The 27578-nt window shown below is 39.7% G+C and overlaps 1 protein-coding gene across 12 annotated transcripts in view; it reads right to left on the bottom strand.

Moving 5' to 3' along the window:
• Positions 1-27578, bottom strand: part of CNOT4 (CCR4-NOT transcription complex subunit 4) — a 124011-nt gene that overhangs the window by 30484 nt on the left and 65949 nt on the right. For 4 of the 12 annotated variants that reach the window (XR_010591512.1, XM_005305266.5, XM_005305262.5 and 1 more), the window contains 9 exons: positions 26966-27163; positions 23349-23435; positions 22640-22741; positions 21920-22045; positions 18221-18354; positions 13112-13267; positions 9896-9953; positions 9299-9548; positions 6444-6941 (listed from right to left, as the gene is read on the bottom strand). Coding sequence is in view for 9 of the 12 variants with exons in the window: in XM_005305266.5 (XP_005305323.1) it covers positions 6444-6941; positions 9299-9548; positions 9896-9953; positions 13112-13267; positions 18221-18354; positions 21920-22045; positions 22640-22741; positions 23349-23435; positions 26966-27163 (1609 nt within the window). In the remaining 3 variants the exon portion in view is untranslated. The remainder of the gene's footprint in view (positions 1-6443; positions 6942-9298; positions 9549-9895; positions 9954-13111; positions 13268-18220; positions 18355-21919; positions 22046-22639; positions 22742-23348; positions 23436-26965; positions 27164-27578) is intronic. The other 8 variants (XR_010591513.1, XM_005305267.5, XM_005305264.5 and 5 more) reach the window with 3 other exon arrangements.

Below are 27578 nucleotides of genomic sequence, written 5' to 3'. Positions count from 1 at the left end.
CAGCTTCTCCCTCCCCCCCCAAAAAATTGCCCCACCAGTTGCTGTCCTGGCCCATCAGGGTAAGCAGCTGGCGCGCCGGGACACTTTGTTTACTTAGGTTTACCTTGGTGCCTGCAGATGCTCAAGGTAAACAAACCATCTCCTGATGGCCCGGGAGCCAAAGTTTGCTGACCCCTGAATTATAAGGTCGGCTTATGAACGGATTATAAAAATTTTCCATTTTTACTTATCCATCTTGGGGGGTCGGCTTATAAACGAACCAGCTTATGATAGAGTATATAAGGAGTATATACGGTACGATGACAGAAGGTGAATAAAGTGTCTGACAGTGCTGCAAGTTTGGCCAGTTACATTAAAAGGTGGATAGAAATCCTTTGCACGTGGCCAAGAATAGGATGAAAAGGTGGAAATATTAAATTGAGCGAGGCATTAGCGAACATTCAAACCAACAGAGTGGTCAGTGGGAGTGAGAGACTAGAAAAGATGGGACGCTGCTGTTAAAAGTCACATGGCCATGGAGGAACAGATTAGCTAATACTTCATACACAGCTCTTTTCACCATCAATGCATTTTACAACACACTTAATACATCCCTCCAAGATAGGCAAGTATCCCCATTTTACAGGAGGGGAAACTGCAGCAGAATCATCATGTGATTTGGCCAAGGCCACAGAGCATGTCAGAAGCTCAAGAGCTCATGGCTCCCAAGACTTGTTCAAAACATACCATGCCTTGCTCTGTATAGGATCTAGAAAGACTCATTCACGAGACACACAAGTGACAAGGTCAGAGGGGTAAAGACCAGTGAGGTAGAGACATTCCTAACTGAAAGAAGGGTTAGACTTGGGTGTGAAGGTGTTAAATGAGAAAGTCTGAAAACTGCTCCCTCGATGTCAATGCAGGAGAAAGCCAATACGGAGAGTCTATGTTTGATACATCACCTTCCTCCATGGTCTGACTCATGGGAATTCAAGGAAGGAGGCGGCAGAGGCCAACATCTTAGTAAAGCAGTGATGTTAATAGCATACTGCCTGAAGTATGGTAGCAGGTAAATAGATTTGATGTTCAGCTTAAATTTGATAGATATGATGAGATGCCATATGACTCAAATGGTGGGAGAGGGCAGAGCGATAAACCTTTCATATGTGGAGTGTTACATTAAAAAAGGAAAACCTAATAAGGATATGAGATAGATATAATTTGCTTTGCCCTCTTTGTTCTAGGTAATTCTACTTTAGATGCCCGAAGCAAACAGGTAAGGGTGCACTGTTGTAAGCCATCACCTTGGTTGTTATGTAGTAACAGTTAACGTGTTTGTATGTAGAAATAGCAATATAGAAGGACTTGTGTGCTGCTCAACATTCTTACAAATTCAAGCCTGTTTAAAAAAGAAGCCTCCACTTTTAGTTCACTCAGGCATTATTTTCCTATTTACAGAGTGCTCCCATCTATCAGATTGTGTGTACGTACAAGAGATTTGCTATCAAGCTAGACAACCCCTGATTCAATAGAAGCAATTTCTCAATTACACCTATATCCAAGCAAAAGCCTGAGATGATTCTGGCACCAGGCCCTGAAGGTGACTGATTATGACCAACATTCCAGAACCAAGGAATCTCAAAAAAATCTACTTGCGCTCTCCAAATCTAGGGGCTTAGCAAGACTGATAAAAATGATTCAACTGTCATAACTGTACTCAAGAGCAGGTATGTCTAACTTTTCTGTAGTCATGTATAATCATACTGTCCTACTATATATTAATACAAAATTAAAATATGTCCCCTAGAATACTGATCTTCCAATCGCTCCCATCCCGCAAAGAGAAATGTTAAACATCCTACAAAAATGTGACCATGAAAACCCTTGCAATCAGAAGAAACAATATCTAGCATAGTTAGTCTATCCAACTGAAAAATATGGATATTAATTAATGCCCAGTGAACATTCCAGTTACAAATTTCTATGCATACCAAGTATTAAATGTTTGTAATTAGAAATACAGTAGCTTTACAACCATCACACATTTCCTTCATGAATCACATCAGAACAAGCAAAGTCAAATGCACATTTGATTTTTTTCTTAATATGGATCCTATATACATTTAGATAGTGCCCTGCCCTTAGTGTCCTTCCATTTATATTATTGGGCATCATACACAGCTGTTTTGGGGTTATAGGATTGCAAAGTAAAGCAAGTAATTCTGTTCTGGACTAAACAGGAGATAAAATGTATATGGTGTCCTAAAGTTAACACTGAAAAATAAAATTGTAATGAATACCAATGTAAACTGATATTAATTTTAAAATGTTCTCTCCCTTTGTAACCTTAAAAAAGGAACCGTAATAGTTAAAACAAAACATTTGAAAGAACCATACTCTATGGCACTAAGTAACTTCTTCACGCAAAATTATAGCACTAAAAAGTTCAGCAATTTAATTGGCTAAATATCCTCAAATATTTTGTAGTGAAATTAGTGAATCATGGAACTGAAGAGTCTAGCGAACAGTATGCTGATTTCAAATCAAAGTTTTGTGAGGCTCTTTTAATCAGGTTTGTTTTTATATACATATAAATTTAAAAAAAAAATGTTGAAAATGGCTGGGTGAGTGGAAAGGAAAGTTAACTGGATGATGGTTGGAAGGCTCAAATGTCCTCTCTCTTTCTAAACACTAGTCCAGGATTATTGTTTAAATTGTACGCACCCTGAAAGCATTTATTTCTGATCCCTGAAAGTGTTCAGCTTGCTGGTAAGCCCTAGTGTAGACAAAACACGAGCAGCTTTTAGTATTTTTATCACCATGTCAGTAAAATGCTGGATGCAATTGGAGCCCTGTCTACAGAAGTACTCCCACTGATGACACAGGTGAGAACTTCTCTATTATACTCACAGTTTCAATGTTACTTTTTTGACAAACTAAATAGAACTTTATGTATACTTATCAATTCACTATTTTTTGTATGCTAAATGAGCTTACCACACCATCTCATGCAGGGCCCTGTTAGAACATCAATTATAGCCCCTTAGTGTAAACACAGCCTTAAAGACCTAGTCTACACAGATTTTAGTATTGGTATAACTATCTGTTAAGGCTGTGATTTTACCAATCTAGTTATACTAATGCAATTCCCCAGTATGGATGCAATTATCCATATAAAGGTGCCTTATACCAGGATCACTTATTCTTCCCATATGGAATGTAAAACTACAACCACATTAAGGGGTCGTACCATTTTAACTGTATCAGTAGTATGTGTATAGAGAAGCCCAAGGATGGGAAGTTATCACATGAAAAGGTAAGAGTAATTTTGTAGAAAGCTCTGCAGATCAAAGACCTATCTGAAATGAGAACTCTATCAGTGAGTGGTGGGAAATAAAAGATGTGTTCTAATAGATCAACATGTCATGGGAAAACGTAGGAGGAAATGTCAGTGTACTTCCTATCTTCCAGGAATAATTATTTTATATTTCAGTAGTTCCTAGGAGCCCCCAGTCATTGAACAGGACCCATTTCTGATGTGCCATGCAAACAGAACAAATCCATACAATACAAATCCATAATCCAACAAAATGATCTGATCTTCTTGTACTTATGTTAATTTTGGATCAGAGAAAAACAGACTAGCCAATGCATCCATGCAGAGGACATTCCCCTCGGAAGGAGGAGTTTATCAAAACCACTATGGATGTGGGTTGTTGGAGAGTTAACGGACTTGCCAGACTAAACTAGGCAACCTTCAACGTTTTCTTAACAAGAGTTCAAAACTAGCATGACGGAACTTTCCACAGAGACTTCAGCAGATGTTTATTTTGTGTTTTCTGTACTTAAAAATATTTTTGGAAGATGAATTGGTTCTAATGGTTACATACTGAGAGAAAACATTGGTGTTTAAGGATATTATTTGTCCTTTAAAAACAGGCAACGAAAAGTGTAAGTGACAGGCTAGATACTAGTCATGGGCACAAAGGTCCATGGAGCCCTTCCCCCAGAGCAATACCAAGAAGGATACCCAAGTCTTGTGCCGCACAAAAAGGGTAAACGGCATGGTCAAAAGGCAATTAAATGATGTGATTTTTAAGAATGACCTTGCAAACCCATTTCGCCAGAATCAAAAGCCTTATTGCAAAGCTGGGGTTATCTATGCAACACCTCGGAATATTTATTTTAACTGTAATGACTCAAGATATCTAACCTCAACCCTACCATTAGTCCCTTGGACTCGCACCTTTAGCCACTCATCCAGGATAAAATATATCAAGTCACAGAGCTCAGAATCATTTTCAGTGTCTGAAAGCGCAAATAAATTTTTTACTTTTCACTAAATTAGATCAAAGAACTATTTGCATTGTTAGGTTGTAAGTGTAAACACCTTAATGAAGTAGCAAAAAAATAGGGGCCCTCTTGTTTACCTTAAAGGGTTTTTTTTGTTTTTGTTTTTTAAACCTCAAGTTAATCATCATTTAACTTGAGGGAGCCAACTTCATTATAAAGGCTAGTCTGGACACTCCCAACATTTGTTCCAGGCTACAAATATCTGTTTTACCCTCAGGAAGTCTAGGAAAAAGCATGGAAATGATTGGCAAGGATTCAGAGAACAAAGCGGAAGGAAGAAACTGCCAAAATTAGCTTCTGCACTTGAGTAGCAAAAATATGTAGTAAAAAGTTTCTAGGTCGCTCGCCTTTAGATTTTCTTAATCATTAGAGTAATAGAATCGTAGGGTTAGAAAGGACCGCAAGGGTCATCAAGTCTAACCCCTCTGCCAAGATGAAGGATTTGTTGTGTCTAAACCAGAGGTTCTCAAACTGTGGTCCATGGACCACCAGTGGTCTACAAGCTCCATTCAGGTGGTCTGTGGATAGTTCCCTCTAAGGTGCACACCTGGCAGCCGCACACAAGAGAATGAAGGGCCACCCACCTAATTAGTGGAGCCACGCAGACGTGGCTCCACTAATTAGGTGCCTGGACCCTGGAGAAAACGCACATGTAAGGTGAGGTGGAGGCCTTGGGGTGGGATAGGGGGTAGGTGAGTGGGCGCAGTGAAGTGAGAAGAGGGGATGGGGGGAAATTTGGGACATGCAGGGCTGCGGTGGCCAGAGAAAGAGACTACTTACCCCAGCTCGGGGGCTGCGGCAGCGGGGGAGAGAGGGAGAGATCCCCCTCCTTCCCAGCAGAGGCTGCAGCGGCAGGGAAGAGGGGGCACATCCATTGCATTAGAAAGGTAAGACTAATGATATTAAAATATGAGGTGTGCACTTTTATTTGTAGAACAAAAAGAACTATTAAGTTTTTTTTATATAGCGCTTTTATCCAAAACGCTTTACAATAATTAGCTAATGGTACAAACAACATTTGGAAAGATCATTAAGTGGTCCGCAGAGACCCTCAGCAATTTTCAAGTGGTCCACGAAAAAAAAAGTTTGAGAACCACTAGTCTAAACCATCCAAGACAGATGGCTATCGAGCATCCTTTTGAAAACCTCCAGTGAAGGAGCTTCCACAACCTCCCTAGGCCGTCTGTCCCATTGTCCTACTGTTCTTACAGTTAGGAAGTTGCAACATATTTCCCCAAAATGCTCAAAGAAAATAATAGTGGCAATGTCTCAGAGCAGCTTTCCTCAACCCATGACTGCAAATAGCTTAGGAGACTTTTTCTTCCTTAAATTGCTAGTCATCTTGAATACAAAATTCCATATCAATATATTTTTCCTGGAAAACACCTGCTGAGGCCAAATTATTAAATGCGGCTTGGGAGTACAGGATGAGCTCCAAATCCCAGAAGTGAACCAGACCAACGTTCTGGCTATTTAGCCCTCTAGTCACAATGTTTGTTGCAATATCCCACCCATCCAGCCATGGTCCAGAACTGGCCTGTTCTCTCTTAGGACATCGAAGATTGCATGTAAAACATTAAAACCATTTGGAGTGCAGAAATAAATAGCATGGACTTAAATATGCAGTTTGTTTTGCTTGCATGTGGAAGGGAACAACCTAGCCAAGACAGCTGGCCAGTGGCTTGATTCCTTAATGCTTGCAAATATTTTTTGCATATCTTTTTAAAACTTAGATTAGCACCTGCATGTTGATACTGGAGTCTGACTAGAATTCCAAGGCCTACTCTTCCTTTTAAGTTTTCATGGAAAGCCAGACCATGGCAAGATTGAAGAACTGAAATACCAATCTCTTTTCAAATGAAATAATTGGGCACAAGATACTCCACCTTCCTTATAAAGCTCAATGTTACAAGGCTAAACATCCAACTAAACCTTCTGAAAAAATGAAAGAGGGCCCATTTAAAACAATGTTGCCCCAAAAGAATCCCAGGATGACAATTATGGTAGCAGTCTAGCACTGGTAGCTGGCTATCCCCCTCTTCCCACCCTAGCTCAGAGAAGCTGAAGGCATGAATCAGGTGATAGGTTCATGGCTGCCTTGATTCACCTACCTGATATAGGGATCCCTCCCAGACCTGTGTTGTGTTGTGGCGGGAGAGTCAAGTCCAAGAAATTACTATTTGAGGTGGGATTTGCTGTGTGGTTCAAGTGCATGATGCTATTGCGTGGGAAGGCCATCCAAGGATAGCGAGCTGCTTGGCCTGGAAAACTGAAGGAGTTGTAAACTGCTCGGTGCTGTTGAAACTGCGGGAACCTCTGTGGCAAGACTGGAAAGGTGCTACTGAGAGAGTTGGCATTTGAGGGCGCAGCAGGATGCAGGAATCCAGACCCTGACCCTTTGGCGGTTGTAGTGTGCGGGGAAGGGTTCTGAAGAGATGTGGGCGAGAGGGAAGGCTGGTCTTGGACTGACAGTTCCTTCTCAATCAGGTCTGCTAAGGCTTTGCGGGTGATATCAAAGGGGTCAAACCCTAAGTCATCCTCTTGCTGTTTGGAGGAGCCAAACCCAAATGCCGCTTGCCAGTCTGTAGAGGAGGATACTGGGATGGTTTCTGTTGGAGGAAAAGAGGGATGACATTTAACATATGAACTAATCTCACCTTCTTAGTCTTATTTCTGCAGTTTTCAGACCCAATACTATTAAATGTCAACATCCAGTCACCTTTCATATTAATACATTTTTATGACATTGCCTCAAAGCCATTTGGTATTTGAACAAATGCTTCCACTTTCACAGCCCATCTTATCTTTCTATCTCACCCCCTACAAACTAACTAGGAATTTGGGGCGATTTGAGATATTACAGACAGGACTGATTTCACTGCAGGATAAAGCAGAAACAGACCTAACGTGCAAAAAACGAAAGCCCTTACCAAATAAATATCTTCAGTAAGAGCAAAGAATAGAAATATAGGATGGCTAAACAGGTGCTTGCACAGAATATTGTTTGAGTTTTTACTAGTAAAAGTTTTCCACTGAATAATGCATTAGTCAGAGTGACAAAGTAAAAATCCCTTAGTCTTATTAAATAAAGTTGCTGTTAAATTCAATAGTCTGCTTTCAGTTCTAATGTTGTACTTCAGGGCTGATATGTAACAATTTTGTAGGAGGGAAAAGATTTGGCTTCTGGTAGTTCTGAAAACAAGTACTGATGACTTCTGAGCAACCCTGGGAAATATCTTGCAGAGTATCAACAAAACCAAATTACGTGAATGAGTAAAATATGCACCTTGACAAAGGAAGTTGAAGAAAAATAGCTGTACCGTACATTTTGATAAGTGCTTTGAAGCACTGTTGTGGACACGAGTTACCAAAAACACTTCCTTGCATTTTCATTTCCTTTGTGTATATATAGTTCTATCTTACTGTTTATATAGGTTTTAAAAATATTCAATTCATAGTCTCTGAACATTGGAAGCTGTCATTCAGTTTTTGGAGAAAGTATAACAGACATCAGGCTGGAGACAGATTCTGAGCCAGCAAGACCCTTTCTATAAGGCAGTATCACAAATGAGCATTTGCATTGTCTCCCTCTGTTGGGAGGGAGAAGCTGGAATCAACTGCCTAGAGGAGTGCACACCATTGTGAGCAGAGTGGAGAAATTACGGGAACTGCTCTGTGCATCATTTTTCAGAAGACTAGAATCTAAACTTCCACTTTTATCCCCAATATGAGAATTAAAAAGACACTAGGCATGAGGAAAGTAGATCTTCCACATTTAGGCTTTGTCTACACTACCATTTTTGTCAGTAAAACTTTTTTTGTTTTTTTCCACACCCGACTGACAAGTTTCACAGACAAAAATGTTGGTGTGGACAGTGCTATGTGGGCAGGAGAGGCTCTCCTGCCGACATAGCTGACGCCGCTCGCTGGGGCTCGTTTAATTATGGCCAGCAGGAGAGCACTCTCCTGCCAGAAAAGAGAAGCTACATGGGTGACTTTACAGTGGCACAGCAATAGTGGTAGAGCTGTACTGCTGCAAGATCCACAGTTTAGACATAACCTTAAATTTAAGTGGCAACATAATCCATAAAGCACAAGTGACAGCAGTGGAAACCAGATCTATGTTGCCTGGGAGTTCACCCTCCACTGTTGCTTATTCCTTACATGATCAGTCTCCAATACCAATCATTTCCTTAGTATGAATTTTGATGACAAAACAGGATGATCAATTCAGGTAGAGAATAAAACATGAAAAATATATTAACTCAAGCAAAAAGCATTCTGATCTTGAACAAACATGTTTGGTAATATATTGCCTGGTAAATATCTATGAGGCAGAATTCTTTAAAGTATCGTGCCATTAGCCACTAGACACTTGATACCACCACAGAGTATGTCTAGTTTCAGTTCATGTACCTGATACAGCATAACATCCCATTCCTGTGAATGGATATTCTAAAAAACCATCTCTGCAATGCAGTTACCTTTCAGTGGCTGTAGTTGGCCCTAGATTGTGTAGTCAAACACTGGCCAAAAAAGATGGAGACTAGGTTAGCTTACATAACCATCAGCCAAAAACTCTGTCATAACCACTTCACTAAATATAATTACAAACCTGTGCATGCTGGATCTTCAGATTATAATACAAATATGGCTTTTGGTATATATTACTCATACCTCTCTATGTTGTTCTGTTATTTTAAGCAAAACATTTTGAACATGCTTTCAACATTAAGCTAAAAAATTGTGTTTTTAGCATTTAAGCAGATATGAATACTACTGCACTAGATGCTCTGATAATTCCAACAAGCAGTTGGGATCTGGGAAGAGTGATTTCTTGATAAGAATTAAGTAAACGTATTTAGTTGACTCTCAAATGTAATTAAAATAATGGTGAGGAAAAAAAATAAAGAGGCATAAACTTCAAAAATAAGTGACTTCCAACACCTTAACCAGGCTTTCATACCTGATGTGAAGAGGCTCTGTGGTTCTGGTGCTGTGGGCCAGTCACTGGAAGTCTGTGGAGAGCTGGGGAATGGGGGGAGCCCGCTTGGGATGGGGTTGGGATGCCGGAAGTTGTCCGAGAAGAGCGACTGTGACTCTGTTACAGCCCCTTCAAAAGGAGACCGCGCACTGTGATTGGATGAACTGATGGGTATGACTGGATTGGGTTTTGATAAACCAGGTGGTGGTGAAGGTGTGTCACTGTTTGTTATCTGGTGGCAGGGGAGAAAAAAAAGTCAATAGAATAAGATATGTATCTTTAGACTTAAAGTCATTCCTTATTAATAAAACATTTTAAAATTCAGTTTGAAGACTAGAAAAATTCAGATAAATTAAGATTAGTTCTGTGAGCACACAGTTTAAATGTCAAACAAATCAGCCTGATGCAGCCCATTTCTGGATCAAAAGGCATTTAAAATTAGTTGACAGTTATCAAAAGAACTAACATGCCACACTGATATTTCACAAAAAAAATTATGTTTCTCTCAAAATAAAAGTTGCAACTGAACTTCAAACAAATACAATTCATATTTACATTATGTTGGCTTTCAGGCCATACCTGCTGTGAGTTGTCACCATTTCCTATACTGAGAGCGTCTGAAGGTTTGTCGATAGGGCTGGAAAAAAGGGAGGGGGAGAAAAAAAATCAAATAAGATATATGCAAACATCAGAATAACCAAAGTGAACATCAGAAGTTGGCTTATTTTGGTATAAACGCTTAGAACAGAAATTGCCCAAAACTAATTTCAAGAGATTACGAAGAAAAGTCCACCTATTGTTTGAGGACTTCTTAAATCAGAAGTGTTCCAGTTCTACCATTTGCCAAGTTTTAGTTTATGGCTATAGAGGTGTATTTCATACACTCTATTCTGCTTGTGCATTGTTCTACTGAGCATCCAATGGTCATCTGCAATCCCAAATTTGTTATCCTTCAATTCTGCCTGCTCCATCGGTTAAAAAATATTTAGTACCATGAGTTTGTTACTGAGATGCACAAAGAACTTAGTTCCCCCTTGTCCCTAATGTGTATTTCATGCTTATAAGAGGTAGACAGAAGATTGACATCCTTCATCTAGAGAAAGAGACAGACAAAGCAGTGGCAGGTCAAGCTTCCTAGAATGGCTTATCACTGGTGTTTCAACGTTGACCTGGACAACTACTAAGGTGGAGAGGGAGTTAAGTCTGCAGACTCAGAAAATTTGAGAAGAGGCCAGGTCTAAAAACAGAAGAGAAATGCAGAGAAAAATGAAAAACAGAGAAAAGGACAAAAATGCCACCTCAGAATCACTGCAGCCATTCTAAGACATTCTGACAGCCATTTAGGAGCAGTCCAGAGTGCTCTGAATTCCATGCTAGCCTAGGGAATCAGTGTAGGTCCAGATGGAAAAGTCCCATAAATTCAGGCTATGACCACAAGTACAGCTTATCTACCCCTAGCACAACAGAGGCCTGTAAAAGTGTCAGACTGTACAGACCCAAGTGCTTGCCTCTGCAGAGAAAGAATATCAAAAGTAACATGAAGAACTTTAGAATATTACATTTTTATTAGAAAGCCAAAGTTCAATACAGGTCAAATTACAAACATTGTATTTGGTGCAAAAGTAATTCATATTAATGTTGAGTTATTTTATTTGGGTGCAGCCCTCTAGATCCTAGCCAGTTGTTAAAATGTCCTGCTGCTGTGAAGTTTGGGCACCTATTATACAAAGCCATTTGGCTAGCCAGAAAACATCATCATTTAAGAGATTAGAATTAACTTAAAACTTAATCAGAGAGCACAGGACTTGGGTAAAAAGCAATTTCTGTGCTTAAGCACATTGGTTAAACCTTACCTCAGATTAGAATTGGGCCTCAAGTATTTTCTAAGTTATTTTTAAGGACAAAAATCATATAGGAACAGATATGTAGAATATGACCATTCCAAGGTAGTCCACTTAATTATTTCTTGTTCATCTCAAGCAAAATCAAGTTCTGTAAGAATAACTTATCCTATTTATGTTCCGAACAGAGATTTATGACAAAGGTTAATGCATACCTACAGCACAAGAATTCTGTTGCAAACTCTTCACTAAAAGCTTGTCTACACAGAGACATGCAGAAAATTCATCCAAATTAACTAGCACCCTCATTCAGAATTACAGTGGCCTTATTTCACTATCTTAATTAACTTTGAAGTGAATTAAACTAAACCAAATTAAGGCCATTAATTCTGAACAACAGCATCCACACAGGGATTTAATGTGGTTTTAACCAATCCACTTTAGTTAATTCAGATTAACATTCCTGCATGTCCTTATGTAGGCAAATCTTAAGTATTCAGTTCTTGGCAGAAAAAAAATGCTTAAATGATGTTTCAACCCTACAAAGACATTGACAATAATAGTATTGCTGCATCCTGAAGCAAGTATGTGACTGTTTATGACAATCCAATTGCTGAGAAGCAAAACAGATTATACTTGAGATCTATACAAAGGGTCTTTAAGTGAACAGGTTTTACAAGCTATAATTACAACCCCATCAATAAACAAATCAATGAATCCCTACATTTTAATAATTTCGCTTATGTAGTGCATTCCATTCAGAAAGATCCCAGTACAGCCTATAATATGCTTGTCCACCACTGAAATTCAGCCACAGCTGGAGTGAAACTTAGCAACTGTTTAGCTGCACACAGCAATAAATGACGGGAAGTGAAGAATATCAAAGTTAACTGAAACTAGAGGGGAAATTTTAGAAACTGAATTACCTAATTGGAATTTGCCCAAGACACTTTAGTTAACACTCCTACTCTTGGGTGAAGCGCCATAGGATTTCTGAACACAAATGAGGACGACTCCTCTTATATCTCAACCAAAAGGCGTGACCTTCAACAGTGAAATTTCTCTTATCACCATGCTAAGGTTTGGTTCAATACTGACCCAAAAGAAAGAATAGCTGCTGAATCGACACCACTACATCTGTGATATTCTGGGTTTTCCTTTGTCTTCTTCCTTCTAAAATTTGGATTAACCAAACCCAGTTTAGCCCAAGAGATCTAATGGAATCACAGCCTGTGGTGATATGATTGCAAGATGTAGCAAAATCTGCCCAACGATGTTTATGATGGAAGTGGATACCAACAGTACTATAAAGAAATTCAGAGACCCCGTGTAATAGTATGTCAGGAAACGGTCAACCAAGTGGATGAGACTCCTTGGCACAAAGGAATTTCAGCAAACTGTGGTGCCCTGCCATTCATGCTAGTGTACAAAAACATAGGAAATCGCTGAATATTGTGGCTAAGTTCCTAGAACACATCAAGGTGAAGAGATGGAAGTAAATATTTAGTATTACAACATTTACCTTTTTGGCCATCATAAGCCAACTTTTCAAAAGACATCAACTAAAAGCCTCCTAATGCACTACAAGAATTATACTTTTCTTGAAGAACTTTTGAAGTTGTTCATAAATGTCGGGGACTTGTCTCTGGCTAGGACATGCTTAGTGTGGGAAGCTTCTACATAAGCTTCCTATGACCGTAGTGCTGCCAATTCACCTCAATCCTTACCTGCACCATCACTTATTATCTTAGCTCTAGGATTTTCCCAAACTGTCACACATGCAGTGTTTTTGACATGGGGTAGAGGCTAGGCTGAGCCCAAACTAGTTTCTATATGTGACCTGATCAAATTTTGAATCCAGCTCTCCAACCAGAGAGGCCGGAGAACCATCCCTCCACACCATTAAGTGAGAGAGAAAGCAAGCTAGCTAAAGTATAAAAGGCAGCACAATTACCCGAAATCTGAGTCTGGACCATCTGGAGTCATGTGTTCTGGGTCTGTGCCATTTTCTAATATAGGAGGCGTTTTCCTGTGTTCCATTGTTAAACCGTTGGCTGATTTACTTGAACTCTGTAATGATGGCCAGGCATCTTTGTTATTACTGTTGGGTCTGGAAAAAGGCAAGAGTAAAAAAAAAGAAGAGTTCAAGTTATGAAGAAAGTGTTCTAAAAAAATTTAAACACTGAGGAAATGAATCCTTGTACCAGACAGTCCATAGGAATGGAATTATCTGGGCATATCTTTCAAATAGATTTTAATGATGATGGGTAAAAAAGGCTCCTCAAGAGAGAAGATTGAAGGAAACAGAGTTCTGCCCACTGATTAGATAAATGGACCGCCTACATTGGAGTCCAAACTCGTCCAACTGTAAAATATCCATTTAGACAGCTTCCAGTACAAAAACCCATGGGCTTGCTCTCAGTGAAGAAGCTTTAACTGTATCCCAGAAGTATTTAGTAGTTTTATAAACCGTGATCACATTTTTTTCCCCCCGAAGATCTTCCACACCCCACCATATCCCTGAGGATTTTCCCAGGCTGGCCTGAGAGAGCAGAAATTGAATTTGGTTGCCTGCCTGATGGTCCACAGCATCATCACTAGACCATGAAATTAGCCACTCCAGCACACTTTAAAGCAATCTATCCAAGTTACTGCCCAGTTCACTTCTTTTAATCTAAAACCTTTATGATTTCCTCTACAAAACAGAAGTAGAGTTCACTCCATGAAATGTATCTGATCTGGAAGAATGACTTCAGAGCGAGTAGTCAAAGTGGAAGTTATTTACTGCTGCAGGGAATTACATCACTAGACAACACTTCAGCCAGTTTCCATGTGTCTATTTGTACAAGTACATTTATATAATAACTGTCATCAGCTAATATCACAACACAAAACCTATTCATTTCTGGCCCCTTTCACTTTTTCCTATTGTTCTTTCCTATCCACTTCAGAAAACAGCATCCCATTGGAGGCAAGTGATTGCATAGTGTGCAAGTGCTTCATTGTAAAAAGGCATACACTAAAAGCGGAGTCTTCTTTTCCACCTGCTTTCTGATTACTCTTCATAAGCATAAGACTTACTGCATGCCCAAGCATTCATTCCACACATACAGGTGGATTTAACAAGTTCCTAATTGAGACCAGGAAGATTCCTATGGCTCTTTAGCTATAGCACTGTTTTCCAAATTCCTATTCAGCCTCAATATTTCATTATAATCCTAGCTGTCCCCACATCTCAGATATTGCAAGATTTACTATTTTGTCTCCATCTACTGTTCTCTCTTTGTGGGTCAACTCCTACGTACATTTAAGTTATGCACAAATGAAAGATTTGACCTAAAACTCATCTTAGACCTCAACACCTTTGAGAGAAGAGGTTAAATACAGCACCCTATCAACGCCCTCTCACCAAATTGAGAATCAATTTATATTACATCTCATGTTATGATTAAAAATTTTCTTTTGCTCTTTTCACCATTCTATCCTGATGCGAGAGACTAATTTTCAACCCAAACAAAATTTCAAATTAATTCTAGTCTAGATGCGACTTCAGACTGCAATGGGCATTTCCTCCTTTCCCTCCCTCCAAAAAAAAGGTCTAATGGGTTAACTGATCCCCAAATATTTAAATCATAGCATAGACTTTCCTGTGGAAACAAATGTTTTAAAGTGCTCATGAACGCTAAATGCTTCCAAAGAGCTGTTCTCCAGCAATAATCCCTCACCCTACGTGCTAGTGAAACATTTTTAGTGTTACAAGAAAGCATTAATCATTTTGGCACATTAAAAGCAAGTTTGAGGAAAGTGGAGGAAGAAAAAAAAAAAAAAAAAAAGAGGACCAGAACCGTTTTAAAATCAATCCACTATCAGCACCCTATATTTTAAGTGACTACAACTGTCATTACCTCTACTGTATAACTATGGAATGCTGTGCCTATAGGTTTTTTTATTTATTTATTTTTTTTAAACATACACACCCACACCGGTGGAAATTACAACTTTTGCCTTTCACACAAATGAGGGAAAAAATAGCGTGAAGAGGGACTTTCACACTGGAACAAACTTAGAAAAAGAAAGAATGTTTATACAAAGAGTTTTTGCCCAGTAATTATGTTCTCTACTATTACTGCAGGCTTACATTTGAACATATATTTCTCACAGTTCAGCTTCTGCTTGATCCCTCAGTGAAATCCTAACACCGGACAGTCAAGAGAATGATTGTGAAACTATTGATTCAGATGTAGAATCTAACAGGAGAAAGACAGTAGCATATCAAAGAATCAGACAAATGAGAAGCTGTTTGTAAGTTGAAAGTTGTGAAGGGTTAGCAATTTAAATATGATTAGTCTATAATTTAATCAGCTCTCAAACTACATATGGTCATGTCTGATTAATATTTGAATGGAGACCTCCAACTTCCTCACTGCTGAAAGGACACTGGCAATCCAGACAATGCTGTCCACCACTCCACATCAGTACCGAATCAGTTTCCCACTGTAGTTATGCATTTCAGATGAATGACAAACTGAAGTTCAGTCCACTTGCAGTCAAAGTATCTCATGGCATTTTTCACAAGTGCCAGGATGATAGCTCTGGGGCCTGGCCAGATTCCAATGCTCATAGCTGCTTTCCAACTACCTGAATTCCTGCAGCAGTTTCAGATGGAGCAATTCTTCACTTCCTGTTCTGTAACATCTTGTGCTGGGATCCCATCAGGTTTCAAGTTAAGGAGAATTGGTTCAGGCCCTGGATGTGAAACCCATCAACACATGAATATTGCAAAAGTTGGTGTGTTGGGTTAACTTGGTTGCATTCTTCCCTCCAAGTTAGTATTGAACCAAAGGCTCAAGGCATGACAATAGGTGTCAGTGCTTCAGATGAGAAAACTGGAGATCCCGATCACTTGCAATCATTAAAGATTATGAGACTTCCTGTAAGAGTAGGCAAAAATAATCCTAGTCTCTTAGCCAGATTCCAATGCTGGTAGACAGAATGTAACTATCCAAACTCCCCTGGCTGTTTCTTTTTGATATCGTTTTCTTCATTTTCTTGCATAAACTGTTGTGCAGTGCTGCTGCCAGAATTCGTTTCAGTAGCAGGTGAACAAGCCCACAAAACTCTGATCGTGAACCAGAAGTGCTATATAAAATGTAAGGCACATTTTAAAAGTTTACCCCCAGTATGAAAGCCCCTTCGTGAATGGAAAATAGTTAATAGTTCCCATTTGTTCATCTTAAATTTAACATATTTAAGAAACACACCAGCTAATTGTTTTAGCTTTTGATTTATTTTTTGTATGGTTGTAAATTACTGAATGAAAAAAACTGTTAAGAGGTGGCTTTTGGAAAGTAGACCACAGCTGAAAAATATCTAGTAACACGCAGTAATGAGAAGACAGACGAAAAGAAAGAGAAAGTTACAATTCAAATATTTAACCAAAACCACCATTTAAGTTTGCTAGGATGTAGCGCCAAGGATATTTCACGCCATGTGCCTGTTTCTCAGCCAAAGGTAAAAGCAAAGACGAAAGTTCAACTGTTTCACTTTGAATTTCCCTGATTTTTAGGGCTTGTGTACACTTAGGGCTTGGCTACACTTGCGAGTTAGAGCACAATAAAGGAGCCCCAGGTACACTAACTCACTACCCGTCCACACTGGCAAGGCACGTAGAGCGCTCTGACTCCGCGGCTACAGCGCTGCTGGTACTCCACCTCAGCGAGTGAAATAACATTTGCTGTGCCCCCGCTGGAGCGCTGTGGCGCCAGTGTGAACAAGGTGTTGCATTAGTGTGCTCTGATTGACCTCTGGAAACGTCCCATAATCCCCTTAAATCAAGTGGCCACTCTTGTCATTGTTTTGAACTCACTGTAGGAATGTGGATATGCCCTTTCAAAGCTCTGTTTCTGACAGCTGGCTGCTTCTGCTCCGGGACAAAGGAATGGCACTTGCTGTGAGTGATGGGGGGAGGGGAGGTCTGCTGCTGTCTGAACTTACAAGACCGCATGCTGACACGCTCTCAGCCCCCCAAAATCCCACTCTCTCTCCCGCCACATACCCACAACACACTTCCTGTCACACTCCACCCCACACCCCACATTTGAAAAGCACATTGCAGCCACTTGCATGCTGGGATAGCTATCACAATGCACTGCTCTTTGGGGCATTGCAAGAGCTGCTAATGTGCGCTTCCAGCTGAGAGCATTTTCCCTGCTGTGGTCTCCGAAGGCTGGTTTAACTCCCAGCACTCTACAACTGCAAGTGTAGCCAGGCCCTTAAAACACTGCAGCAGCGTAGCTGCACCACTTGAGCTGTCCCGCTGTAGGGCTTCAGTGCTGACGCTACCTATGCTGATGGGAGGAGTTCTCTAGTAAACTTAGGTCCTCCACCTCCCCAAGAGGTGGCAACTAGGTCAATAGGAGAATTCACCCATCGACCTATCACTGTCTACACAAGAAACTAGGTCCATTTAACTGCATAGTTCAGAGATGTGGATTTTTCACAATCCTGAATTACCCAGTTATACGGACCTAATTTCCTAGTGTAGACCAGGCCTTAGTCTGTGTTCAAATCTTAACACTGAAGTATGTTAAATATTAAATAAACCATTAATCAAATATTTGGACACTTCAGCCACCATGACAGCAGAGACTGACCTCTTATCACAAAGCAAACACCACATTAGCTATAATTACCAAGAATTTGTTGCATAACAATATTCACTGAATTGCATTAATGTTACTGCAAAAATTGTGAAAATATTAAATAAAACCCTTCTGATACCTGCTTCAAAATGATGACCGCTTGTTTGGAGTTAATGTGCACAAGTCCATGTGGTACAAGAAGGGGGAACCCTTTCATTTATCAAATAAGATTCAGCATATGTTATGACTAGAATGAAGTACTGCATAATCCTGCATGTGTATGTGAGCAAAAATTTGAGATGGAACATTCCACATCTTCCATCTTAAACAGCAAGCATTGGGTGAAATGGGAGAGAGGACCAGGAATTTTAATGGAAATAACTTTAAAAGGAAAGTGTTGTCAGTCTGGCGTCAGTACTTACACATCATACCTCTGCAGTGCTGTCACTTTGTTTTTGTTCTTGTCAACTGTACCCGTAGACAGCTGGAGGAAGTTGGGGTTTAGTTTGTACAATTCTTGCAGTAGCTTCTGTTCATATTCTTGGTGTTTACCCGCCTGGGGAAAGAGTTAAAGTTTTCAATGCAACCTGAGTTGAAATTCATATTCCCTTCCCGATTTGAAAGATCTTGGGGCACAAAACTATAAGGCTTTGCTTGGCTCTCTAATAGAAAATTTGGACTCCCAATTTTGCAGTCAAAAGATTATTCCAAGGAGTTAGAGGCTCATGCTCCCAGATACACTCAACCAGCTGAATTTGCCAAATTGCTTGCTGTTTTTTTAATATGAAATTCATTTTCTCTTTTGGTACCTTTTAAAGCAGAAAATCAATTTACTCAAGCCTTCCTAGGACTTATTCTCCAGTTCCAGAAAAAATGTTTGCTGTAGTACAGTCCAAATAAAGTAAGTTTCCAAGAGAAGTGTGTAGTCTGCATTTTACATCCCCCTAATGTATATTAAGCTGTCCAGAGGGAAGAAAGAGATAGTCTCTTCACTTCAAAGAGTTTCTTTGCTGTTGTAAACAGTTCTGCATTCCAAGGACTATTTCAAAAGCATCACACAGCTGTCAATAGGGTAAGAAAAAGCACTCTGGTTAGTGTGACTGGGGATTGTTCAATATAAAAGTGGATTTCTGTACAGCAAAGTATTACAGGGAGACAGGCACGCTGCTTTCATGAACTGCGGAGATTTCTATGCCTGAATTATTCATACTGCGCAGACTCTACTTCTGAGTGAGGAAGGGGATGAGATTCTTTCAATCCAAGTCTATCCTTTTGGCATTCCTAGAACATATTAGAACAGTTTATCTAATGTTTATTCAATCTAATGCAGAGTAGCTTTTTCTCCATTTTATTTATTTTTTGAGAGAAGGCACTTAAGCATGACAATTGAAATAGGGTTAGACTAAATATTAAAACATTTTGCCTTTTCTCTCTTCCAATAACCAAAGCTGTCCAAATTTGAAGGAAGTTTTTGGTACGAGTCTTGGGTTAGAATGGTTACAATGTAATATTACATGCAAGTTGAATGTATTTCAATATTTACAAGAATTTTAAATTAAATCTAAAGTTGCAAAACACATTTAATTTGAGACTCCCAGTCACTTGTGCCCAGTGACCCTCGACACTAAGATAGGCACTTTAGAAACAGAAGCAAAGACAGCTCCTGTAAAATTGGAGCTATATCATTACGCAAGTATCAAGTGTTCATTACACCTTTAACACTTATTTTGTACATAGTGTCATGAAATGGTATGTCTAATAGCATAATGTCTAATAATGCATATTATGGGGTGTGATTTCTAAAACGCTCAAACTTGTTGTGCACTAACCAGTCCATGTAGACCCTAAATATTCCCCAGTAAACTTTAACATAGTACTGTTTCAAACAGTATTATGCTGAAATGCACCAGGAAACCTAGTGTGCACCAGCAGGGTCTACACAGGTCAATTAATGTGCAAAGCATTAGTGCACTTTACAAATCACACCCCCCTGGTGCACATTGCTAACCCATGTAAACAGCCCTCAGTTATACCCATCAAGGTTAAAAAAAAGATAAATACAATTAAACTATTCATGACAATGTCAAGTCATCCCAGAAATACTGTACTATATTACAACTCAATCAAAAAGTAATCTTTAGCCTTACATTTTTAAAACAGCAGAAGTATTGTTTCTCATTTTAAACCATTTCATACGAAACTAAAAGGTACCAGGGGAAAAACAGTCCTTACTTTACTTACCTTACTAAGACTCACTCAAACAGTACTGATTATGCATCCCACTTCCACTAAGTATGATAGGTAATCCAATCAGAGCTAGAGACCTTATATACACCTCTTCAGTAGCACAAGACTTTAGAGAAAAGTCTCCAAATCAGGCAAAGTTAAAAAAAATACTCAGTTTTTATGACACCATCACATTATTTTGATCTATACTCAAAAGGCAATCCTTCAAAGCCCACACCTTCAGTCATGCAAGCCAAGCTACTGGATTATGGGAGGAACAGAAACCTGTATGGTTTCCTTTTAATCCCTAATCAAAAACCACTTTTCTGAGTAATTCCTGACAATCATGAACTTAACATTTGGTTAATGCATCCTAACCTACAGATGTATTACGCTCTAATAAATTACCCTCATAACATCTTAATATTCTTCCAAATGCTTAGCACCCATTTCATGAGATACAGTAGGAAATATATTCAACAGTTTAAGATTTCATAAAAACTATCCCACAATTGTCTTACAAACCTTTAACTATCCAATACTTGGAGGACTGACTCCTTTTGAGCCTGTAAAAAAATAGTACTTATTGGAAAACCACCAGCACCCAATTGGCTAAGTATCTTTTGGGTTAAAAAAAAAAAAAGAAATTTTGCCATGATAATATTTAAAGGCTGGCTTCACTATACTTTAATATAAGTCATTAATGATCTGGAGGGTTGCGTGGACTGCATTCTCAGCAAGTTTGCAGATGACACTAAACTGGGAGGAGTGGTAGATATGCTGGAGGGTAGGGATAGGATACAAAGGGACCTAGACAAATTAGAGGATTGGGCCAAAAGAAATCTGATGAGGTTCAAGAAGGACAAGTGCAGAGTCCTGCACTTAGGACGGAAGAATCCCATTCACTGTTACAGACTAGGAACCAAATGGCTAGGAAGCAGTTCTGCAGAAAAGGACCTAGGGGTTACAGTGGACGAGAAGCTGGATATGAGTCAACAGTGTGTTCTTGTTGCCAAGAAGGCTAACGGCATTTTGGGCTGTATAAGTAGGGACACTGCCAGCAGATCGAGGGACGTGATCATTCCCCTCTATTCGACATTGGTGAGGTCTCATCTGGAGTACTGTGTCCAGTTTTGGGCCCCACACTACAAGGAGGATGTGGAAAAATTGTAAAGTCCAGCGGAGGGCAACAAAAATGATTAGAAGAACAGGAGTACTTGTGGCACCTTAGAGACTAACAAATTTATTAGAGCATAAGCTTTCGTGGACTACAGCCCACTTCTTCGGATGCATATAGAATGGAACATATATTGAGGAGATATATATACACACATACAGAGAGCATAAACAGGTGGGAGTTGTCTTACCAACTCTGAGAGGCCAATTAATTAAGAGAAAAAAACTTGATTAGGGGGCTGGAGCACATGACTTATGAGGAAAGGCTGAGGGAACTGGGATTGTTTAGTCTGCAGAAGAGAAGAATGAAGGGGGATTTGACAGCTGCTTTCAACTACCTTAAAGGGTGTTCCAAAGAAGATGGATCTAGACTGTTCAGTGGTACCAGATGACAGAACAAGGAGTAATAGTCTCAAGTTGCAGTGGGGGAGGTTTAGGTTGGATATTAGGAAAATCTTTTTCACTAGGAGGGTGGTGAAGCACTGGAATGGGTTACCTAGGGAGGTGGTGGAATCTCCATCCTTAGAGATTTTTAAGTCAGGCTTGACAAAGCCCTGGCTGGGATGATTTAGTTAGGGATTGATCCTGCTTTGAGCAGGGGGTTGGACTAGATGACCTCCTGAGGTCCCTTCCAACCCTGATATTCTATGAAGTCATACACAGGAAAAAAACAGACATTTACGCTACAGTTTAGGATCCTCCTTTTTGTGCGCATCTACCTGCATCTCCTCTTTTGTGAAACTGGCTGCTTCGTCCCCCAGCTCATGTAGATACATACAGTCAGGTTTTGGACACTGCATGTTCTTTAGGAAATAACTGCAATATTTTGTTGTACCTAAAGATGCCTGAAGGAGAAAGAAAAGTGAGACTGAGTAGCTGAGCTAAGCACAGAAAGCTAGAAGCCACATTTCAAGCACAAAAAATCCCCCTCAATTTAACAGACATCTCAGAAGACAATATACGTTCATAAAAATTGGAGTTCATCGAAACAAGTTTTTTTGATAAGGCCTAAATAGGATATCAGTAACACAAGAGACTCAGATATCCAGGGTCTGGATAATCAGACTGTACTTAAAAATCAATTTTCATCACATCAAAATAAAAGCAAGCAAGACCAAAGCTGGATAGAGTTTTACTTTCATATTTGTAAAGGTAAGGCCAAAGAAAAAAAAAATCTCAATTACTAGCTGGTATTTTCTGAGTTAATCCCCTATTCATTTCTGAGCCCTCCCACAAAAACACTAAGCACAAGAGCTCAAACTCAAGACACTTGGATTCTATGACCAGCTCTGCTGGTTTATATAAATACTGTGTCTAACTGGATGTTTTTATTGAGTAAAATATAGCAACATATCTGAAACAACAGATTTTTAGAATCTGCACTAGATGTTAATGTCCTTGCATGTGCTAATCAATCACAGAATGCAAAACAATACTACCTTAAGTGTTCTGCCATCTACCACCACATTATTGACGCACTGTATGGCTCTGAGAGCATCTTCTGATCGGATGTAGGTTACGTATGCACTTGCACTCGGACCCTAGAAAAAGAATTGAACAATGTGGAATTCTTTCTGGTTATTTTTTTTTTAATTATTCCTTTACTATCTGGCTAAATTCAAAATTACACATTTAACAAGGTTTAAAATTAGATTTGTTTGAAATCAAACAATTAATTTACTTGAAATGCAGTAAATGTAAAAGTCTGAAAAAAGGAAGCTTACGGCTCTCAAAAGTCTATTAAAATGTTAAAGCTTATTAAAATATGGCTTATTAAAGTACTTGGTAGCTGGAAATGAAATAGATACCACACTATTATTCCAGAAGGCTTTCCTGAAGATTCTATGTATCTCCCAATTCCTGCTCTCTTTTGCTTTCCTCCTATCACCACCTCCATTATTTTGCAGACACTTTCCAAGGATTGCATGTGCAAAGTCATTTAAGGATACAATCAATATTACTCTATGTACTCTGTTGCTGTAGTATTAATTCTCCAATCCCCAGCCCCACAACCTGCCATGATAATTAGTCTCTACTCAATCAGGAAAATGTAGCCCAGATTCTTCTTGAACCCATAACTCCTGTCATGAACAGTGCCACCACAATACCAGAGCGACAAAAGCCCAAGAGCCTCCTACCATGGCTTACCTGTGAGCCTGCATATGATGTGCTGTTGTTGATGACAACTTTATGTATTTTACCAAACTTCCCAAAATATTCTGGCCGCTTCAAAACCTGCAGGAAGAATGAGTAAATTAAACAGACATATTGGGAAATTAATAGCAACTCAAATGATATTGCTTATTCATTAAAAAAATTAATCCTTTACTTAGTTTTGCAATTAAGACCCTTAACTAGTGAAAATGAGAGAGGACAAGATCATATAGATAAGTTTGTTCTGAGAACCTTCAATTAAAAAAAGATTTACATTCCTTTTTCTTAATTTTGGTAACATTAATACTGCCCCCAAAAGCCAGGATGATAGGCACTCAGCATATCTTACACTTGCATCTTCTAGCTCCTTTTCGAACCCAAGACATCCAAATCCTGCAATAATCAGCCAAAGCCTACTACAGAGGGTTGCCCCTGAGTGCATACACCACACAATTACGTAATAGCTACCCCAGAACTTGACTGGAGCACAAAGCTAGCCCATGGGTGACCAGGTTGATCTAATATTTTACCATGTTTTAAAGATATATTTTGTAATTTCTGGAGTAAGGAAACAATTGTATTAGTCCTAATTTTAAAAATTAACTTGAAAACTCATCTATGGAGACACTGACGCATTGAGAAATTCCTTTTTAAGTCTTCACAATCAGTTTTGGACTTAGCCATCTTGAGTAGAATATAGAATATAAGGGTTGGAAGGGACCTCAGGAGATCATCTAGTCCAACCCCCTGCTCAAAGCAGGACCAATCCCCAGACAGATTTTTTTACCCCAGTTCCCTAAATGGCCCCCTCAAGGATTGAGCTCACAACCCTGGGTTTAGCAGGCCAATGCTCAAACCATTGAGCTATCCCTCCCCCCACATTTTTGAATTGCCTGCAAATTCTGCCACCTCATTGTTCATACCCTCTTCCAGATCATTTATGAATATATTGAACAGCACAGGTTCCAGTACAGGTGCTTGGGGGACCACACTATTTACCTCTTTTCAGAAAAGTGATTATCTATTCCTACTCTTTGTTTCCTATCTTTTAATCAGTTACTGAAACATAGAAGGATCTTCCCTCTTATCCGCTGACTGCTTACTTACTTACTTAAGAGCCATTGGTGTGAGATCTTGTCAAAGGCTTTTTGCAAGTCCAAGACCACTATATCCACTGGCTCACCCTTGTCCCCATGCTGGTTTATGCCTTCAAAGAATTCTAATAGACTATGAAGCACGATTTCCCTACACAAACTCTACGTTGATTCTTCTCCAACATATATATTCATCTAGGTGTATGATAATTTTGTCTTTACTAAAGTTTCAACCTATTTGCCTGGCACTGAAAGAAGACCCAGAAGACTGGAGAAGGGCTAATGTAGTGCCCATCTTTAAAAGGGGGAAAAAAGGAGGAGCCAGGGAACTATAGACCAATCAGCCTGACCTCGATACCTGGGAAGCTACTAGAGCAATGTATAAAACATTCAATTTGCAAATACCTGGAGGATGAAGGCATAATCACTAGCAGCCAGCATGGATTTACTAAGAATAAATCATGCCAAACCAGCTTGATTTCCTTCTCTGACAAAGTTACGGGTTTGGTGGATGGGGGGGGAATGTGGTGGTCATAATATACCTAGGTTTTTGGCAAGGCTTTTGACATGGTCCCATGTGACATTGTCCTAATTAAGCTGGAAAAATGCAGGCTTGGTAGAAGTACTGTTAAATGGATACATAACTGATTAAACAGCCACAAAAAGAGTAACTACTAATGGAATAATGTCAGATGGGAAGGAGGTCTCAAGTGGGGTTCCAGGGGCGAGCAACAAAGATTATCAAAGGGAGGGAATGCAAGCTGTATGAGCAAAGGCTGAAGGAACTGGGTATGTTTAGTTTGGAAAAAAGAGGAAATTAAGGGACATGATAGCGGTCCTCAAATACTTAAAAGGCTGCCATAAAAAAAGATGGAGAAAAGTTGTTCCCTGTTGCCACAGAGGGCAGGACAAGAGGCAGTGGTTTCAAACTACAGCATAGCGGATTTAAAATAAATCTCAGGAAAAACTTAACTGTAAGACGAGTAGGACAATGAACAAACTGCCTACAGAAGTTGTGGCATCGCCTTCCCTGGAGGTTTTCAAAGAGGCTGAATAACCATTTGTCTTGGATGGTTTAGACACAACAAATCCTGCATCTTGTAAGGGGGTTAGACTAGATGAACCTTGCAGCCTCTTCTAACCCTATGGTTCTGCAATTGTGAGGATCACTTTTGGAGCAGTTTTTTAAAGAGCTTCCCCCTCCCCCACAGCAAGGGGTTGTCTTATAGCAGAATCCGTGTAGCGCCACTCCGCAGAGGAACATGATCTAGGGAGCTCATGCACTAGAAGGCACCCAGCTGTGTAGTAGCTACCTGTGCAATGATGGAGTTTGCAGAGAGAATCGCAATATCAATCCACTGGCCATTGCCCTCTCCCAGGCAGCGTAGAGGGAGATGAAGCAGCAAGTTGCATATCCAGTTCTGAGGCTGGATATGCAACCATTGAATGGGTCTGTGTCTAAGGAACAGCATGAGACAAGTGGAAGGGGGTCCTTTTCCTCCAACCCAAACCACAGAGAAATTATGCAGTGCACAGTTCAGCAGTTTGATTGCATACTAGGGACAGGATTTGGGCCTTGGTATTCACATCTGTACTCAAAAAGCATCTGCAGTTTCAGGAAGACAAAACTACATTCGTCACTTTTGGAAGGTTCTCTATAAATGAAGGTTAGAAACTTTTTAAAATTAAAGCAAAAATATTACAGAAAGTGATGGGTACACTCCACTAACCAGAAAATTTTGTACTCCTCTTTGATGAGGAGTGGAGTGATAAGAGATAACGGCCCTGCAATTTAGGCAATTCAGTTCTTTTGTCCCCCCACCTGACCAGATGCTTAGATCCAAAAATCCCTATGTTCTGGATTTTTTTCCTCCCAGATAAGGCTGCCATAAGAAAATGCAACTGAATGGGAAGTACTGGGAAGTACTTGACCAGTCTGATCTATCAGTGGAACAGCAGGGGGATTCCCTGGCCCTATCAGCTAATACCTTCGCATTGAAATAGTTAAATATCTGCTACTTGCCTCCAGTTGCATGTATTCAACTGAACGCCAGCTACAGAAGGCGACTGGACCAAATGAGACTAAGAGGGGCACTAACACCACTCTAAAAGTAGGAGGAAGCCACTTGCAATGGAAAGTGGTGCTGTAGCTGTGGGTCTAGCACAGGTAAAGCTCATATATCCAAATCCTTCAGCTCATTTTATGTTGAAGAAACCAAACATCGTGTTTGTCCAAAAAAGGTTAGCGCCCCTAGTACTACCACAAACAAAAACAATGAACAGCTGATGAGGTTTGAAGGTGGGAGGAATTTCATCCACGCCCTTAAAGTGAAGGGACCTTACACATCAGAGCAGCCATTTCTAGAGAATTTGCTTATCTGGCATCAGTAAAAACCAACATACAGTTTGTCATCCAAGTGAAGCACAAGGATACCACACTTTAGATGTGGTCTTTAGATATTTTGATTATGGTAATATTTAAGCAACAGGGAGATCTGGCACATGTGAACTGTTTACCTCTGGATCTGCTAGGCGCTGTGACAGCCCTACAACAAAGACAAGGTTCTTCTGTACAACCCGTACACTGGCCAGGTGTTTGCGATTCTCTGATATTTTCTGCTTCCTCTCGTTTTGCTTCTGTTTCTTTTCATTTTTTATCCTTTGCAGCTCTTCCTGGGAGAGTGGTTTGTACACTGCTGGATCTTCTGGATATGGCTGAACATAAAATACACCATTAAATGCAACCCAGGTAAGAGACTAAATATTTGAGAACAATTAATCTCAGTAATTAGATATTCAAATTGATGTTAATGTGATGTAGTTTTCTGGCTGGCAGCTCTGTGGAAACAGTGTATGCAGCCCCTTAGGGAGAGAGGGGAATCTCACATTACTTTCAAACAATCCCCCTACTCGCACTCATGCAATACTGAAACTGACAAGAATTACATTGACCCTGCTGCTCGCTCTGTTGGAGAATTCTACAAGTATTGGCAACCCCGACAGAAGCCTCCCAAGGAATTTCGATACGGCAGCACAGTAAGCATGGAAAAAGGCAGGGCCCTGTTATCCCACATCAAATTTAATTCCGTGATATGTATGAAGAATATTTTAAAAGCCAATCTATAACATA

The sequence above is a fragment of the Chrysemys picta genome, chromosome 1, assembly GCF_011386835.1.
Source record: "Chrysemys picta bellii isolate R12L10 chromosome 1, ASM1138683v2, whole genome shotgun sequence".
Taxonomy (NCBI): Eukaryota; Metazoa; Chordata; order Testudines; family Emydidae; genus Chrysemys; species Chrysemys picta.
This window is presented reverse-complemented; position numbering and strand designations above follow the sequence as displayed.